This window comes from Sorex fumeus, unplaced genomic scaffold, assembly GCF_029834395.1.
Source record: "Sorex fumeus unplaced genomic scaffold, SorFum_2.1 ptg000098l, whole genome shotgun sequence".
In the NCBI taxonomy this organism is placed as follows: domain Eukaryota; kingdom Metazoa; phylum Chordata; class Mammalia; order Eulipotyphla; family Soricidae; genus Sorex; species Sorex fumeus.
In genome coordinates, this window is record NW_026606155.1 from 62082844 (window position 1) to 62097500 (window position 14657).

General features: G+C 38.1%; 1 protein-coding gene across 9 annotated transcripts in view; it reads right to left on the reverse strand.

Annotated features, from left to right (window-relative positions):
* The window catches only part of NPAS3 (neuronal PAS domain protein 3), a 1011636-nt gene that overhangs the window by 870877 nt on the left and 126102 nt on the right, over nt 1-14657 (reverse strand). For 6 of the 9 annotated variants that reach the window (XM_056133997.1, XM_056133998.1, XM_056133996.1 and 3 more), the window contains exon 2: nt 13815-13904. The exons of the other annotated variants lie outside the window; for them this stretch is intronic. In XM_056133997.1, the coding sequence (XP_055989972.1) occupies nt 13815-13904 (90 nt within the window). The remainder of the gene's footprint in view (nt 1-13814; nt 13905-14657) is intronic. 9 annotated transcript variants of the gene reach the window in all.

A 14657-nucleotide genomic window follows, 5' to 3' on the forward strand; every position in this document is an offset into this window, starting at 1 on the left:
GAAACAAATCCAAGACTACCGGACAGGATAGGTGCAGAATGATTGGAGCAGGTACAGAACAAATCCTGCAGGTCTTGGTTATCCAACTGACAGCTGAGAGTCCTAGCCCCTACTGTCAGGCACTATGATCATGAGTGATGGGGCTATTCTGATTGCAAACTCCTCTTAAATAATGATCCCCAAAGCTAATCAAGAGGGCTTCCCTGTTCAATATTTACCTGTTACTCATTGACAGCCACTGTCTGCACAGTCATCTAGGATGTATAGAATGGTATAAAGAACACGGAGCTCAAACAGGACCTGAGTGACTCACTGAAGTACCAGGCACAGAGAAAGCAGAATAAGCTGCTCTTCAAACCACCTTTGACACTGAGGTCTGCATGAGCTTCACAACAGCAATGCACTGCTCCCTCCTGGATTTGGGGGCCAACTTGGCTGCTAGATAATATGAGGGATGAAAGGAACAACCACCACATGAGGAAGGAATAAAGAGAGGAGGGAGATATTAGGTATCAAAATACAAACATGGAGGGAAAAACAGTAATTTCCTGTATTGGGGCAAAAAAATAATATTCCCTTCTTGATGTGATCTCCTTGCTTTTATGTCCCAGGAAAGTCATATCTATTCTGAAAATTATTTTTCTCATTTTAATACATATTCAATGTTTTAAGCTAAAAAAGAATAAGAAAACATTGATCTTTTTGTGTTAGGTATTTAAATGCTGTTTGCCATCCATCAATCAAATGTACCCTGCAGAGAGGCTGACCAGACTCAACATTCCCCTCTAAAGAGAGGCAGGCAATTGGCATGATCATGGTACAATTCACGCATGTCATTTTTTAACCATCAGCTAGAGAGCAGGGTTTAGTATGAGACCTTACATTTATTATCCATGCAGCCTGGTAGATTTTGCAAAAGTATGTTTAAAAGAGGAAAGTCATTTCAAGTTTTAATCTACTAATTTATCCTGATCATGAAGAATGTGTAAAAACTATTGGGGCATTTTTATGCACTGGTACTATTCTAAGTACCTTAAATGTATTCGTTAATTTAAGCATCAATGGTATACTTTAAGAGATGATTCTCAATCAATGCTCAAATGAGAAAGATGGGGGACTGAGTGATGACGTAAGTTGTACAAGTTCACCCCAATTGAGTGTGTAAGAAAACTAGAATTGGAATAACACATCTTCATCATGGCTTTGCATGTAATCCACTACACTAAATTTCTCTCTAACTGCATTTAGAACTACTAAGCAGTTGAGACATTAGCCTTTAGTATTTTTAAAAGGCTTCAACCACAGATAAATAAACTTTATATGCAAATACATACACACAAATCCTTATCTTGTACAAGTTTATAAGTTTATATTCTCCCTTCCCTCTAGGTTTATGACTGCTGGACGAGTATTTATTTGTAAATATTAAGTGCCACCACACATGTGAAAGAATAAATATTGTATTTAGATATAATTCTATATTGGCTTCCCTCACTTTTATATCACCTCTCCATCCAATTGATTAAGAAACAACCCTACTAGGTCTTCCTTCAGAAAACAGAATCCAACTTCTTACCTTGTATACATTTATACCTTGGGAAGAGTCACTTTAATTAATGATTCCCTCATCCCCCACACTTCTAGTATAACAATCCTAGTATAACAATTCTAGTATAACAATCAGGTTTATACTAGAAAGTTAAATTCTATTATTTCTCATACCAAACCCACCCAATGTCCCATATTAAGCTGGTGAAAAAGCAAAAGGGTCCTATTTGCCGATGACATGCTTAGCTCTGACTTCCTCTGGGAATGTCCATCTCAATCATTCATTCTTCAACCGACTAGTCGCCTCTCATGGCCCATGAACACATCAGAAACTCTTGTGCATTACAGCCTTTGCAGTTACTGGTGCACTGCATATGATTATCAGAATGTACAACATCTAACCTCATAGAGCCTTGCTTAAACATTCATCTTTTTTAATGGTTCCAAGTGTGAAACCATAACTAGCCATTCTCACTCCAGCATTCTAAAATGCCCTCTTAAGTATCTATATTTTCATACCATAGCACTTACTCCCACCTAACAATTCACATATCTCATCACACTTAATTTGACCATGGAGTAGGACAGTCAGCCACACCCAGCAGCTCCCGCCCTTTCACTGGAAATTCTGAGTTGGGGTAAGACGGTGCATTTCCTCAGACACAAATCTACACTACATTCAAGGATAATCAACTGAAATCCCCTTCTACCAAAGTATAGAACTCTGAAAAAGTTAAGGTATTAAATATAGAACAGGGTCTGTGTCCTATTTTAATTTTAGTTATTTTTAATTGTATTCAGTGTCCATTACAGGCATAGCCTGTATAATCTCTACTCTGAGGACAACTAACTGTTCCCTTTCAAAAGTTATCTGTCCTAAAAATGATGTTATTACTAGAATTGAAAATCTTCCTTCTGATTTCAACCTCAATTCCATTGCTGCATCTGGAAAATGAGCCAGCACAGAAGCAGGAATGAGGAAATGGAAACATAACTTCACTTTCAAGAGTTAAAACTTCTGGATCCTCAGATGGATCAATTTAGCCTCATAATGAATGGCTGAGCATCAATGCGTATTTCCGTTGGATGGCAGAATAAATGCAGCTGTATTAATTCTCTGTATCTCAGAGCTTCACATTCTGAATACACTCTGTTCCACAGCAAACATCTGTGTCCTGCAAATTTCTCCTAAGCAGATCCAGTAACGTTATTTGTGGTGCACATAAACCCAACTTGCCACTAGATCCTTGTAAAAATAAACTTACTTAAAATCTGCTGGCCCATGATTTTATTTTCTGGCTTTACCTTCCCTGAGGTATTTCAGAAGTACCACGATAAGCTAAAAAAAATCAGCATGCTTTATTCCTACCAGTCTCATATAAATTGTTACTTGCAGCTCTCGGCAAGCAGTATTCAGGAAAGGGGGTAAATAATCTTGCTACCAGATGAATTTATTGATCCACAATTTTACAAGAGCTATGGAACTTTCCATACCCTCTACCTTCAATCCCAACTAGACCTTCTGAAAACATAGGAACATGAATACCACTGCTTTAGCTGATATTAATTCAAGATGCAGTACACCTGATAAATTTCTCTAGGGGAAGAGAATCAAGGCTGCTGAGGAATTTTTTCCTTGAATGCCATCAAGTTGTCAGTCAGGTCATCCCAGAGAAAGCAGATGCTGTCCTAAGTAAACAGAAACTTCCCTGAAAGACCACAGACATATTTTTCACCAGGAGATCTAGCTGGTGTTTATAGCTCCTGGGATGGGAGACTTTGTATGCACCAAAGTCATGCTACCTTGATTTCCCCCCTAAAGTTGTCCCATTAGAGGACTTTAAAGGTAAAATAAACAATTGGCTATAATCCATTCAAGGGCCCCTGACAGACTATAGTCAAGGAAAAGATGCTAAAGTTGGGTAAAGAAACTGGTGATCAAAATTGCTAGCAAGAGAAATAAGTCTCTCTTCAGAGAGCGGGCCCTTCATATAATCTAATATGTAATGATTGCAATAAGAATATGTAGGGAGGGGCTGGAGCAATAGCACAGCAGGTAGGGCATTTGCCTTGCACACAGCTGACCCGGATTTGATTCCCAGCATCCCATATGGTCCCCTGAGCAACCCCAGGAATAACTCCTGAGTGCATGAACCAGGAGTAACCCCTGTGCATCACCGGGTGTAACCCAAAAAGCAAAAAAAAGAATATGCAGAGATTACTTGTATGTTCATTGCAGCACTGTTTACAATAGCTAGGATCTGGAAGAAACCCAAGTGCCCGAGAACAGATGACTGGTTAAAGACACTTTGGTACATCTACACAATGGAATACTATGCAGCCGTTAGAAAAGATGAAGTCATGAAATTTGCATATAAGTGGATCAACATGGAGAGTATCATGCTAAGTGAAATGAGTCAGAAAGAGACAGACATAGAAGGACTGCACTCATTTGTGAAACATAAAGCAACAGAATGGGAGACTAACACTCTAGGATAGTAGAGATAAGGACCAAGAGGATTGCCCCACAACGTGGAAGCTGGCTTCACATCCTGGGGGAAAAGGAAGGTCAGATAGAAAAGCGGCCACCAAGTAAAGGATGATTGGAGGGCCCACTATGGAGGGCAAATGTGTGCTGAAAGTAGACTATAGACCAAGCATGATGACCACTTAACACCTGTACTGCAAACCACAACACTCAAAAGGAGAGAGAGAGTAAAAGGGAATATGCCTGCCACAGAGGCGAGTGGAGGGGCGGTGGGGTGGTGGTGGTAGGGATACTGGGAACATTGGTGGTGGAGAGTGGGCACTGGTGGAGGGATGGGTACTTGATTGTTGTATGACTGAAACCTAAGCACAAAAGTTTGTAGTCAGTAACTGTACCTCATGGTGATTCACTAAAAAAATTTAAAAATTTTAAGGAAAGAATATAGCAGGGATTCACCTAGGATAATGAAAGAAAGGGGATATTCAAATTATTTTTAAAGATAAAATGGCAGTCTATTTAGTCAGGTACATTTTAAGCAATTTTAAAATCCAAATAATCTTCATGCTGATAGGGAGATCTGTTTTCTAATCACCCAAGAATGCTTGCTTTACATGCTGGCCAATGAGCCCAGATCCTCATAGGACCTGAACCTCTCTCTGCTTTGAAAACTTAAATCATTCCAATTCAGAACTTAGTAAATAGAACTCTTTTTCAAGTCACCTAAACAATGATGCAGCAAAAATCGCTTGTGAGAGAATGATTCTATCAAGCAGCCAGCAAATTCCATCTAATCACCTTGTATAACATGATCTGACCTAAAAAAAAAAGTCATATTTCTCTCACTCACCAGCATCTTTTCACCATTTAGCTTCATCCTGTAAATTTCTAAACCATTTCTGCCTGAAACAGACTATCCAGATTAAAATATTAGTTAAAATGCTAGACACTTCTGCTAGAAATCTTCTGCTAAAATTAATGCCACTGATATATCGTTCAATCTTGACAGAAGATTCTCAATTCAAACCAAATTATCTGAATTCCCCCAAATGATAAAATTCAGGAAAAAAACATATATATGCATCATACAAGGAAATCTCTACATAAATCATACAAGGAAATAAACCACATTCACTGATCCAGAGTCTGGAGAATTAACCTAGTGAACTCAGCACCTTCAACACATACTGACCACTTAACACAGTGCTTCCTGTAAGTGCCAAAAGAATACAAATCCAGATCACTTACTAAATAAGGAGCAGGGAAATCTTTGACCAACAAATACAGGATGATAAAAATTCTTTGTAGGAAGGACAAAGTTGAAACCATAGCCTCATGTCTTGTGTTGTTAAGATTATTCATAGAAATATGCTAATTATGCAGACTATTTTTTTATTTTTTAAAAAAATTTTATTAGTGAAACACCATGAGGTACAGTTGTAGACTTAAAAGATTTTGTGCTTGGGTTTCAGTTATACAATGATTGAGTACCCACCCCTCCACCAGTGCCCATTCTCCACCACCAATGATCCCAGTATCCCTTCCACCTCCCCATCCCCCCATCCCATCCAGACTCTGTAGCAGGGCATTCCCTTTTGTTCTCTCTCTCCTTTTGGGTGCTACACAGACCTTCTAAAATAGATATATACTACTACATTTTTTCTATTGTTGTAGAAAAAATATATGTATATATATTTATATATAAACTCAGATCATGATACATTTCTGTTAATATTTTATGTATTTTTAGGAAGATTATTTAAGAAAATGTAACCTAAGAAAATAAAATTTTCTGTTGTATGAAATCAACTGATTCTAAATAGGCACTATAATTCTGAAAATTCACAATTACAAAGTTTAATGGAATTATACTTTGAATGCGACCAAAATTGATACATTTATATCACATGGATCATGGGACTAATTGGAAGCTACAACACAACTCAGGATATGGCACTTTAGAAGCTTTAAATTCAATATATTTGTAATCATAATTACTTATTTTTTGCTGTTGGTTGTGTGCTATTCTTTGAATTTTGTTCTAAGGGGTAACAGTTGCACTCTAAGTTAGGTGAATTACAAAGTAGTATTTATTTTGTAAATAATGACTGCATCTTAAGTATCAAATGTTTCTGTTATCTAGTCATTAGGTTCTGAAGCCAGATACACTGAGACAAAATGCAAGAGTAGGCAATGTTTCCTATAATGGACCAGACAGTAAGCCTTGGTGGCTCTGTGGGTTATGTGATTTTGTTCATCAATCTGGTCATCGTCACTGTAACACAAAAGCAGACAAAGACGATGTATTAACAGACAGGTGTGGTCGTGTTCTAATGGAAAAAAAAACTTTTTAAAAGGCAGACAAAGGGAAGTGGTGTTTATCCAAATGCCACCATATCATACTTCAACCTAGAGTGACTACTTAAGCTCTGTAAGATTCTGTTATCTGTAAAATGATGATCAAAATTAGATATTCACCAGAAGTTTATTATAATCATTTTTAATGTCTGTTAAGAAATTAGTCAATTGTGCATCATCAGTGGGTGAAGCACTCGTCTTGCAAGCAGCCAACCTGGGTTCAATCCCTAGCATCACGTATGGTCCCACATGAGCCTGCCAGCAGTGATCTCTGAATGCAGAGTCCTCAGGTCCATGATTAAGCCCTGGGCACTGCTAGGTGTGGCCCAGAAATCAAAACAAATCCAAAACAAACCAATAAAAGCAAACCTCCATATCATCAGTATCTGATCAAAGCAATGTCATTCTCATCACACTGATGATCAAAACAAATGATTTAGTTATTTATCCCATTTTAGTGACGTGATAACAGAAGTTTAAAGAGTTAAGTTATCCACTGTTCCATTATCTGTTAGGTAATTATCTGACTAAGATAAAACTCAGATCCATATCAAGAAAATTACAGCCACCTCTACCAATGATAACATCCTAATTTATAAATCATGTGCACTTGTGTTTCTCTTAAAATAGGTTACTCTGAGTCAAAGACTAAGATAATTTTTCAACACGAACACATACAGTTTAAAAATTCAGTAAGGAAACATTTACAAACTTAACATACAGAACAAATGCTCTTCTGTGCATATGTTTTATGTAGTATCTGGGACTGAACTCTGAGCTGCACACAGCAAGACAGGTGCTCTAACCAGCTATTCTTAAGGTATGAACTTATTAAATCATAGGTTACATATAACTTTAAGTTCACTGTGTAATTTTTCAAACCTAAACATAAGCACATTGCTCTCTGAAATCAACTGTAAACAATTGTGAACACTATTGTTCAACACATCCACCAAAGTTTCACTGTAGCTCTAGTCCCCTCACCTTCATCTTAACTTTATGTTCAACTTTCCAAGAGCTCCAATTCACAGAGCAGATGTGTCACTTGCAAATTATGTTTGAAAATCTAGGCACTCACTTCTCTCATAATAAAAACGCACATTATGGTGGAGCCAATTCTTTTCTTTTTAAAACCATACTGCCGATATGCTTGTTCATGTTCTCTAGCACTTGGCTCTCTTGAATGGCAGAGTCATCAAGACTTTGGAACATCTCACGTTAAGAAAAGCAATGATTTTAGACAAGTCCTGAACTATGTTTTGTATTGTGGAGATCAGTGATAAATGGCAAATAACTCCAAGCTAAAACACAGCAAGAATGCCTACCCTTCCACACCAGGAAAGCTAAATGAATTCCTAAACCAAAAGAACAGAAGGTCATAGGCCACTCTTTAAACAATTATCCTTTTTTTAAAAAAAAAAATCCTTCTTCAAGCCTAATTTCTTCCAGAGATTTTCCTTACACTCTTGTCTTCTGATAACCTCTCCAGTGGCTCCCATGGGAAGATAACCCTCCCATGCCTTCAGTCTCTTCCTCTCTAATCTCAATGCCTATCATCCCTTACCAGCCCTCTATTAAAAGATGACATCTGTTGTTCAGCAGACCAGACATATCTAACCTTTAGTCCAAATCAGCACTTGAAGCTTCACCCCCAAATCAAATGATATCGTCCACTATGAATCCTTATGAAAGCTAGACTATCCACAGTACCACTTTGGAGTGTTAGCACACAACTCCATGGAGGCACATAAAATCCCAGTGATGTATTTATATCTGTCTTCTAAGCTTCTAGAGGGCAAATAATTTTTTAGTGACCCTGAATATGTTATTTTACTTCAAATACCACCTGAACCATGGGTAATGATCAACATCTATTTGTTAAATGAGTGAATAAATTAGTTCCCTTTTACGCTACTTTGGAGTTAGCCCTAAATAATACACTTTCATGCCATCCACATTGCCAAGCTATGCCACTTCAAGTCATTTACACACAAAATCTTCGAAGTGATGCTAAAATTAACTGAGAGAAGCCACCAGAAACCATGCTGAGGTCTGAAAGGCATGATGTGGAAATTAGAATTCATTTGGATGTTGAAAGGCTTGAAGCAGTTCTTGCTACAAAGTTCAATGTCTGTTTAACATGCAGATTCTATTAGAGCTCTTTATGAAGTTCACTGTATATTTCGCTTTCCTCAATCCCTTACTTACTGATCCAAACATAACTGGCATAAATTATTCTAATGTGGGGGAGGGTGATGGCATAAAAGACATCAATCAATGATGCTAAACAACTGGCTAAAGGATCCAGCTGCCTTTGAAGTTGCCTTGACCTTGTCTCCCCTTAGCGCAGGTGACCTTTATCCCCCAGCACCCAGCACTTGTCTTACCTCCCTAATTGGGGTAACATGTGCTAGCAGTGTGTACTCTGACATAACACAGCCAAGGAAAAATAAAAGTTCTGTCCTATACTCGTTCTCCTCCCTTAATCCCTGGGCCTTCTTCACTCTTTTAGTCATTTCCAAATCCATGCTTCTTAGCCAAAAGCAGCCTTCACCCTATAAGGAATAGAACTTCATTCTTTCTGATTACCTTGATAAAAGGAGATACAGTTCACACACATACCCTTGAGCCCCCAGTTAATTTTCCCGAACCCTGTCCCGACTGTCTGAAATTATTCTACTAGAGAAGACTTCCTTTTTTTCCATGAATTCTTTCACTTGGAGATGCTTATTACAATGCAAATGCTCCTGAGTAGAGTAATATTAGTTAACAACACCTGATCTACAGCCAGAAAATCAAGGCCAAGACAAAAGAAAACAAAAGAAAAAGCCTCATGGGCACTGAGCCTGACCATTAAGAGAGGAAGCCAGTTTCCAAGTGGAATGAAATTCATAAATGCACTAAAAGAGGGGATGGAGCACTGTAGCACTGTAGCACTGTTCTCCCGTTTTTCATTGATTTACTCAAGCGGACCCAGTAACATCTCCATTGTGAGACTTGTTACTGTGTTTGGCATATCGAATACATCATGAGTAGCTTGCCAGGCTTTGCCGTGCAGGTGAGATACTCTCGGTAGCTTGCCGGACTCTCCGAGAGGGGCAGAGGAATCAAACTCCGGTCAGCCAAGTCGGCTGCATGCAAGGCAAGCGCCCTAAACGCTGTGCTATGGAGAGGATACCAAAATAAAAACAACCCTCACAATTTTGCCATAGCCCCTTCTGAGATCATACAAATACCTTCTCTGTTGTAATTGCACCAAGAAGGGCAACCCTAGTTAAACTCTAATCTTTGAAAAAAAGCACTGTGGTGCTGTACATACTGCTATGGTACAGGGCCTGGCAAATGAATATCCACAGTTTCACTGGCAGGCTCCCTAGATTCCACTGTTTCTAAACACTGATGAAAGGGGAGTTTCTAAACACAGTTTTAGGGTGCCCACTTTTATGCCATCCCCCAGCAGGCCCTTTGAAGTAAGGCATTGAGGCAAGTCAGTCCATTCTCTGTTGACATTTTTCTACCCATCATTCATCACCGCAAATATTCTGAACACCAGTGAGTTTACAGGACTATATGGTTACAATTCTATGGCTACCATTCTATGACCGGCAAAATTCTTTTCCTTTAGCTTAAATTTAGTTAAAATAGAAAAAAAATGCCTTTTTGTTCATGCTCTCTACTTTTGGAAGCGACTATCTCACAAGCAATGGTCTGGTGATCTGGGGTTCCTCCTGGAACTTCTAAGCCAACTGTGCAGACAGGCATTTCAATGCAAATTTTATTTCATTTGCATTTCAAGGCTGCAGTTTGCTCAGGCCCTGCTATACCTAGGATGATGTGGGCCCTTCTGGCAGTGGTCAGGGGACTCTGGTGCCTAGAATCAAACTTGGGTCAGCAGCATGCAAGACCTGTGTTTTAACTAGGTAATATCCCTCCTCCCCCATTTTTCAAAATATCCATACTGCTTTTCCTTTGGGTGCATGAATTATTTGAACTTTGAAAACTCCAGTATCTCCCAATTAAACTCGATTTTACAGTGGAGTTCACTAAAAGCAGATACAGAGCAAAGGACGATAACTGCAAATAGGAAGCAGAGTCGAGGAACTGAATACTCAACAAATGGTAGCAGGTAGGAAACATTTGTGGACTACTCCATAATGCTTTTGTAAGCACTTGTATTTACCCTTTGCCAAAAACAACATTCCCAATTACAACTTCTAGTTCGTTTTATTTCTCTTACATTTTCTGTGGCAGGAGCGATAGCAAGCAGGTAGGGTGTTTGCCTTGCATGCGGCCGACTCAGTCGACCTAAGTTCAATTCCTCCGCCCCTCTCGGAGAGCCTGGCAAGCTACCAAGAGTATTTCACCCACACAGCAAAGCCTGGCAAGCTACCCATGACATATTCGATATGCCAAACACAGTAACAAGTCGCACAATGTTACTGGGCCCGCTCGAGCAAATTGATGAACAACGGGAGGACAGTGACAGTGACAATTTCTGGACCTCCTAAGCAAAGTGAAGGAAGTCTGAGGGCCACTGCCTGAGACACTTACTTGCTCAAGTCCAAGAATGCCTGGGACCACTAGGGTTACCTCAGTGGTTCTTGGGAGCAATAAGAATCACACCATAACTTCCCAGGGGTTCTTGGGAGCAATGAGAATCACACCATGACTGCCCAGGCACTCCAAGGTTAGACCCAGTGGCTCTGTATTTCACTTTAACATAGTAATATTCTTCGGGGGGGGTATAAAATACAGTAAGAAATAGGTCTTACTCAGTGCTCACCTCACGTACATTCAAAGGTGCCCCTCTGTGAACATGCATATCAGTGAAACACTCTGAAGCCTCATGATGTAATACTCTAAGTGAGATGCACCCAATTTTTTACTCTCTTAATTTTTGAAATTCTGATCTTCAACCACTAAGCTGATTCCAGATGCATTTAGAAAGTGACTCGAAGATTGAAAAACAGTGTTGTAACAGCATTCGCTGAAGAGCAGCTTCTGTGCCATTTGTATCTATCCTCATGTCTAGTAGAAATTACTGAAGCCCAATAAGGTTAAATAAATTGCTGGAAGATATACCTGCCATCACTAATAAAAAAGATCCCTCAAGGCTAGTGATAATTCATTACACAGAATCAGTATATTCATGGCTGAAGATGGAAAGCCAGTGTCTTTCAAAACAGCCCCTTCAATAGAAACTGACAATTTTTTAAAAAATAGTCCTACTTGGCACTTTTCACACTGTAGTGTAGGACCACTCCTCAACGTTAGATTACAATGACTAGAGAAATTTGAGAGTGCAACATCTTCCTATTATTGACAATATCTACCCTTTAAGAGTGTTGAAAAGATGCCAACATGTTCATAAGCAACTTTTAACTCTCCAGGGAAGGGAGCCACAGAAATGTTAAGTGATATCTAATCTAGAACACATCTAACTCTCTATATAGAATATATTAACATAGCTATTTTATAAGCACATGCCAAACACTGGGCAGGAGAAAATACTTACTTAGGCAAAGAAAGTCTGGATCCGTGGGCATTTCTCTTCAGTGCCAGAGTACCACATGCTATTTTAGAGGAGTTATTAAAAGTACACTATAGTTTCAAGACAATCCAGATAAGCATCTTCACTAAAATACACACCACCATTAATCATCACAGTGACAGTGCTCCAATTTAACATCATGGGGATTTCCTTCCCTTCTTCATCATTTATTTGCCAATATTTCCTTGTTATGAATATCCCCCTAGTGACTCTCCCTGGCAGTCACAGCTGTGCTGCTTACTATGCCTACCTTGACTACAAATAACAACAATTTTGAAAAAAAAACAAAACGCAAGCACTATTGATACTTAAGGTTAGAAGGGAGGTCTCAATGCAGACAGGATTTCTGACTGTGCCGTCCAGCTTCGACTTTAAAGTGGCAAGTACATCAGCCTTTAAGTATCTTCAGATATGAAACTGGCTTGATTACAAATGAACACACTTGTTTGTGGATCTACCATTACTCACAAAAAGCTTCTTCAAATATCCACAAATCACAAGACCACACACACACACGCACACACACACAAACATTATATCACATCACATCACAAACAAAAAAACAGAAGTTGAACCAAGAGTCATGTTCAGTGTCTTATGGATAACAAGAATATTTCAGATATAATCAAAATGATTTTGGACTATTACAGCCATTCTTCAAAAGACAGTGAGCCTATTTATATAGCATATTATCAAGAAATAAAGTTAGAGATAAACAGCAGAAGTAGAGGCAACAGTCCCAACTCTAGCCAGGTAAGTTCTGTCCATGTCCTGTCGATTTCAGAAAGGTATTTCCCAGGTTGCAGGACTTCCTGATCATTTGTTAAGCAGAAATCATGAAAGAAAATGCCCTACAGCCAATTCAAGTGGTATATGAAAGCAGAATTCACCAACCTGCATCAAAGCCCATTTTTTAAGAAACTGGGTATTTTTTTTCAATAATGAAACTCTACTGTTAAGTTAGGAGTTTGAAGACAAAAACACTCTAATGTACATTTGAAAAGTACATTCAGAAAGACTAATACCTTTGGTGGAAGTTATGTTTTCTTCATTTTTCCTATAGGAGAACTTAATAACGGATTAAAGACTAATATTTCTGCAATAAATATTCCACAACTTATGTGGAAAGCATAAAGACTTTGGGTCTAACTTTCAATTGGAATGTTTTAAAAAACAGGAAAAAAAACTTTCTTCTTAGCAAAAAACAATACAAACTACATTAAAATGCCTTTTCTCCCCAGAGCACAGTATTTCCTTCAGTGACAATAACATTACTGGTTACCAACAGTGTGGATTCTGTTAAGTAATGGACAAAGCAAATGGCAGCAAAGGCAGAGGACTCAACTTCAATTTAACTGTCCTGTAAGGTACATAGTAATTAACTGCAAAGCTCTGAAATCTTAGCTAGCATGTTAAGTCTGCTACATGACAGTATAATTTGACTTCTTAAAGGATTATGCAAATTACAACTCATCATTCCATTACAGGATTGAAAAAAAGTGACAGCTAATTTATACATAACACACCTTTCAAATCCCTAAGATGCGTAGCACCTGTGCAATGTATTTTGCTGAGATTTTCTTGCATATAAGTACTTGTTTATTGCAATATAAAGAAGCTTACCTAAGAGCTTTAATATAGTCATTTTTAAAAAACTTATAGACCACAATTTCAAAAGAATAAACATTTTTTTCTGTCTTGATTTCAGAGGCAAATATTTTTTGCTGTTTTTGTTTTGATTGGTTTATGTGTGTTTCCCCCCACTATATTAGAGAAATATAAGGTTTCAATACAAGGATATTTTTGAATAGCTGGCAATCACAAGCACTGATGCACGAGCCAGAAGGAAGACTCACAAAGATTTCAACATACTTCTGGTAGGTAGATTCACAGTAGATTCCGTCATATCTGTAGATTTTCCTACATTCTGATTGGTTGGGCAGAGGATGCTGGGCAGTTATTCTGTAGAGGCATCAAAAACAGATAGACATGACTAGAGGTTCTCTACAGTCGACCGGAATGCAGGATAACATGTATGTTGAAATTTAATATATTTGTTTTTTTAAGCTTTTGAGCTATATACATAATTGCAATGTGTACATACATTTTAGAACATTAACTTCCACTTTAGAGGGTTGTAGCCAAAGAAAACAGAAAACTTGGTAGTTCTTTTTTCAGAACAGAAAAATAATTTTTATCTCAGAGTCATAAAAGTGGAAGAAAAAAAAAGACATAAGGTCTAAAGCTTAACTTACTCTATAATCCCCATGGTTATATGCTAGAGGAAATGTTAAAAACAAATGTCATTAAGTGTTTTCTGGCTACAGGATTGTCATTAATTCAGTCATGCATTACAATGATAGGCAACTATAAATTAACTATAAAAACCTTAGTAAAGTTAATATATTTGCAGCTTAACTCAATTTTTAGAATGTATATTCCACTGACATATAAAGGGATATGATACAGCTTACAGACCTAAACCCAATTAGGGATGAAAACACAAGTGAGACCATCGGGAGCAAGGTTAGATGTTAACAGGCACCTGAGATGAGCCAATTACAGTGGCTCCAGGTTTCTTGGCAGTGAAGGCAGAAACGGGGAAAGCCTTACACAATTTTCATCTGTATTACTTCAGCATATAAATTCATCTGAGACTCTCTGCATTATATAGACATAAAAATGCTGAGAATTTTAAATTCTTTCAACTGAAAA